The sequence below is a fragment of the Dreissena polymorpha genome, chromosome 1 (assembly GCF_020536995.1).
Source record: "Dreissena polymorpha isolate Duluth1 chromosome 1, UMN_Dpol_1.0, whole genome shotgun sequence".
Taxonomy (NCBI): Eukaryota; Metazoa; Mollusca; class Bivalvia; order Myida; family Dreissenidae; genus Dreissena; species Dreissena polymorpha.
The window spans coordinates 92,107,767-92,112,991 of record NC_068355.1 but is presented as its reverse complement, the minus strand read 5'-3'; the positions used below and the strand labels follow the sequence as shown (position 1 = coordinate 92,112,991).

General features: G+C 38.3%; 1 protein-coding gene across 1 annotated transcript; it reads right to left on the bottom strand.

Annotated features, from left to right (window-relative positions):
• Positions 1-3,081: 3,081 nt before the first annotated feature.
• LOC127840750 (uncharacterized) lies at positions 3,082-4,940 on the bottom strand. Its single transcript, XM_052369169.1, has 2 exons — positions 4,793-4,940; positions 3,082-3,597 (listed from the first exon to the last, which is right to left on the bottom strand). Exons 1-2 carry the CDS (start codon positions 4,854-4,856, stop codon positions 3,257-3,259), a joined length of 405 nt encoding a protein of 134 aa, XP_052225129.1. The 5' UTR covers positions 4,857-4,940; the 3' UTR covers positions 3,082-3,256.
• Positions 4,941-5,225: the final 285 nt, after the last annotated feature.

The following is a 5,225-nucleotide window of genomic DNA, read 5'->3' as shown; positions in this document are numbered from 1 at the left end:
TTTCAACCTAAATATTATAAAGCGTTGCAACGCGAAACGATTGAATAATTTGGAGAGTTCTGTTGTTGTCGTTTAAATTTACAAAACTACGAAGATTGCTTATATAAGGTATAAAATACAGCATACATTAACACTCGGCAGAATAGCCGAGAGGGCTCATGCGTTTTTACTCCAGGACTCCGGGGGTCACTGGTTCGAGCCCCGGTGCGAGCTACATTTTTTTCCTTTTTAGCTCACCTGAGCGATAGCTCGGGGTGAGCTATTGTGATCACTCAGCGTCCGGCGTCCGTCCGTCTGTCTGTCTGTAAACAATTTGTAAACATCTTCTTCTACTAAACCATTGAGCAAATTTCAACTAAATTTCATGTGGAGCATCCCTAGGTCATGGGACAAAAGAATTGTTAAAAAAAATTTGATCACATAACCAAGATGGCCGCCATGACCATATATGGTAAAAACCTTAAAAAATCTTCTTGTCAGAAACCGCTCATCAGATTTTCAAAAAAATTCACAGGGATGACCTTTAGGGGCTCCCCTGAAAAAGTTGTTCAAAGAAATTTGATTCGTCAAAAAACATGGCCGCAGGAGCTCGTTGAACTTTGCATGTTTATTCGTTTTTGCCTATTTTGTGAAAACTTTCAAAAATCTTCCACATTTTTTGTCTGATCCTTTCCAAATTTGCACAGTGTCTTTATATCAATGAGGACACGAACCCTACAAAAAATGAGCATTATTGGTCCATGAAGTACAGAATTACCTCCCCTTGAATTGAGAAAATGGTGTTTATGCAATAAAGTCCAAATTTTTCATCCAATTCTTTCCAAACTTGTAAGGATTTAGCATGGTTCAAACAAGGGAAACAACTACGGTTTATGCATGTTCTTTTTATTACAGATTTGCCTCCCTTTAATTCATTCAAAATCTCATTTTACAGCAGAGATTCCAAATCTGACCTGTAAATGAGCCCCATATTTACTGCCAGTGCTAGGTTACCTTTTCCCATTTGATCATTCTTAAGTATTGGTCTTGTAATGCTGCTACTGCTTCTGCTACTGCTACTGCTACTGCTACTACTACTACTACTACTACTACTGCTACTACTACTACTACTTCTACTACTACTACTACTACTACTACTACTACTTCTACTACTACTACCACTACTACTACTACTACTACTACTACTACTACTACTACTACTACTACTACTACTTCTACTTCTACTACTACTACTAGTACTACTACCACCACCACCACCACCACCACCACCACCACTACAGCAGAGATTCCAAATCTGACCTGTAAATGAGCCCCATATTTACTGCCAGTGCTAGGTTACCTTTTCCCATTTGATCATTCTTAAGTATTGGTCTTGTAATGCTGCTACTGCTTCTGCTACTGCTACTGCTACTACTACTACTACTACTACTACTACTACTACTACTACTACTACTACTACTACTACTACTACTACTACTTCTACTACTACTACTACTACTTCTACTACTACTACTACTACTACTACTACAACTACTATTACTACTACTACTACTACTATACTACTACTACTACTACTACTACTACTACTACTACACCACCATCACCACCACCACCACCACCATTCAGTGACAAAAAACGTATTCACACAATGGCTGCTACTACAACTTATAGCCCATATAGGGGGGCATGCATGTTTTACAAACATCCCTTGTTTCTATGGGATTTTAACCACAACTGTTCATGTTTATCTCCGACACATATTTTTAGGTCACCTGTCATGAAGTGACACGGTGAGCTTATGTGATCGTGTGATGTCCGGCGTCCGTTGTGCGTGCCTGCGTGTGTCCGTGCGTCCGTCCGTCAACAATTTGTTTGTGTAGACAGTATAGGTCACAGTTTGCATCCAATCTTGATGAAGTTTGGTCAAAATGTTTATCTTGATGAAATCCGGTTTAGGATTGTATTTGGGTCATCTGGGGTCAAAAACAAGGTCACTAGGTCAAATAATAGAACAACCTTCTGTAGACAATAGAGGTCACAGTTTTCATCCAATCTTTATGAAATTTGGTCAGAATGTTTATCTTGATGAAATCTGGGTTTGGATTTTATTTGGGTCATCTGGGGTCAAAAACAAGGTCACTAGGTCAAATAATAGAAAAACCTTGTGTAGACATTAGAGATCACAGTTTTCATCCAACCTTTATGAAATTTGGTCAGAATTCTTGATGAAATCTGGGTGGGATTGTATTTGGGTCATCTGGGGTAAAAATCTAGGTCAAATAAATAGAAAAACCTTGTGTTGACAATAGAGGTCACAGTTTTCATCCAATATTTATGAACTGTGGTCAGAATGTTTATCTTAATGAAATCTGGATTGGGATTGTATTTGGGTCATCTAGAGTCAGGAACTAGGTCACTAGGTCAAATCATAGAAAAACATTGTGTAGACAATAGAGGTCATAGTTTTCATCTGATCTTAATGAGTCAGGTGAGCGATTCAGGGCCATCATGGCCCTCTTGTTTAAATTTTATTCTTGATTTTTCACTGAAGCTTTTAAGATCCAAAGTTTACATTTATCAAAATGAAGCATTTAATGACTAACTTCAAAATATGCAAAAATCTGTGAAAAGGCCCCTTTAATAATGTGTCAGTGGGTGATACACGCGTTAGCCCTATCATTAGCCCAAGAAGGTATTGTTTTTAACTTTATGGGGAGGTTTTCCACCTCAAGGAGAAAATGACTTCTCGTGAACAATTGCATATGCGAGTCTATGGCTAGTAAAATTCGAGTCCTTTGAGTAAACCTAGGTGACAGATTTATGTTGAATGAATTTGCAATAAAAGCAATGACAGAATTTTCCAACATAATAAAGTGGAAGCTGATTTAAAGTGTAATTATTACTAACACACATTAATATGCTACTTTGATTTAAAGTTTAAACAAGAACCGGCAAACATAGTAAGCTTAACTGGTATGGCAACAAAATAAATTATTCAGATTTAAAGTGTATTATATGATACATATATGTTCAATTAACCAAAGAAAATTGTAAACAAAGAGAATTTAATAATAACACAACGACAATTATAATAATTTTAATATATACATAGATGAAAGATCAGCTCTGAATTCCCCATAATGCAAGTTCATCTTGGCCTAAAATAACTGGATACTTTACAATGAGACAATGACGAAACACAACTCAACATATTAACACTCGCTGTTTGCAGGAGTAATGGAAATCTCTAGACAGTTCAACTTTTATTGGAGGTCAGAGCCTGAACAAGTCGCTCCAGTAGACGATTTTTTTGTTCCACCAAAGCAGTCAAACGCTCGTTATGGGCATCCAAGCGGTCTAGTCTTTGCGAATGTTCTAGCATGTAGCTCCGGTACCATTCTGGAGGGTCTTGGCTCCCACTTCTTTTTCTTTTTCTGATGAGAGGGGTAGCAACAACATCAGTCCCCTCTGTAGAAGGGGTGGTTGCCCTTCCTGCTGGCTGGTCAATTGGTGGGGGAGTTGGTGCTTTATGAACCGTGGGTCTACGTGGCCCAGGTGGCGGCTTTGCAGTTACAGTTACAGTAACATCTTGCTGAACTGCAACAAAACAAACAGCATGGTTACAAGTGAGATGGTATATGCATGTTTTAAATAACAAGGGCTGTTTGTAAAACATGCATGCCCCCCATATGGGCTCTCCGTTGTAGTGACAGCCATTGTTTGAGTATGTTTTGTCACTGTGACCTCGACCTTTGACCTAGTGACCTGAAAATCAATAGGGGCCATCTGCCAGTCATGATCAATGTACCTATGAAGTTTCATGATCCTAGTCATAAGCGTTCTTGAGTTATCAGGAAACCATTTTACTATTTCGGGTCACCGTGTCCTTGACCTAGTGACCTGAAAATCAATAGGGGTCATCTGCGAGTCATGATCAATGTACCTATGAAGTTTCATGATCGTAGCCATTAGCATTCTTGAGTTATCAACCGGAAACCATTTTACAAGTTCAGGTCACCATGACCTTGACCTTTGATATAGTGACCTGAAAATCAATAGGGGTCATCTGCGAGTCATGATCAATCTACCTATCAAGTTTCATGATCCAAGGTCTAAGCGTTCTTGAGTTGTCATCCGGAAACCATTTTACTATTTCGGGTCACTGTGACCTTTGACCTAGTGACCTGAAAATCAATAGGGGTCATCTGCAAGTCATGATCAATGTACCTATGAAGTTTCATGATCGTAGCCATATGCGTTCTTGAGTTATCATCCGGAAACCACCTGGACGGACCGACCGACAGACCGACATGTGCAAAGCAATATACCCCCTCTGCTTCGAAGGGGGGCATAACAAGTGATATGTTTAAGAAACACTATGCCCCCTCTTGAGCGATTTTTGTCCATATATTTGACCTTTGACCTTGAAGGATGACCGACCGTGACCTTTCACCACTCAAAATCTGCAGACCCATGAGATACACTGAGATACACATGCATGCCAAATATCAAGTTTCTGTGTTCAATATTGCAAAAGTTATGACCAAGGTCAAAGTTATGGGGCAGAATGACAGACAGACAGGCCAAAAACAATATACTCCCTCTTCTTCGAGGAAGGGGACATATAAAATTATTTGCTTACTAGAACATAAACTAAAACAATACATTATTTTATTAGAAAATTGTCTCAGTGAATAAATACTAAACAGGAAATCTCATAAATTGTATCACAACCTTTTTTAACAGTTAACCCTTAATCATAATTTAAAAAAAAAATTAAAAAAAGACGAACCTGGCATTGACGACACAACCATCGCTGGTCTTACAGATAGATCTCCAGCAAATAGCTCATCCATCCTTTGGAAGTATTCTCAGCTTTTTCGCCCGCTCCCACTAGTGGCATGCTGGTCCACTATCTTCTTGTACCTGAAAAAACACACTCATCAGGCTTAATAAATTGATTTATGCAATTATTGAATATATTTTGTTTTTAGTTGACATATAATGAATGAAACACTTTATTTTTAGACATGACATTGAACTCAATAATCACTTTTCCAGTTCTAAGTGTTTTTTATTACATTCAACCAATCCAAGCAAGACATTTAAACAAAAACAAAACAACAGTATATATAGAAAGATGAATAACAGAAAAAGTTGCATAATATGGTTTGCATATTACTTGAACTTCATCAGCCGGAATTTACTGTCACAGGCCTCACCTG

Bases quoted from the DNA above. Each gene is read 5' to 3' on its own strand.
- LOC127840750 (XM_052369169.1), bottom strand. From the start codon at position 4,856: ATGGATGAGCTATTTGCTGGAGATCTATCTGTAAGACCAGCGATGGTT. The intron at 3,598-4,792 runs GTTCGTCTTTTT...GTTTTGTTGCAG, and splicing joins GGTTGTGTCGTCAATGCCAG to TTCAGCAAGATGTTACTGTA.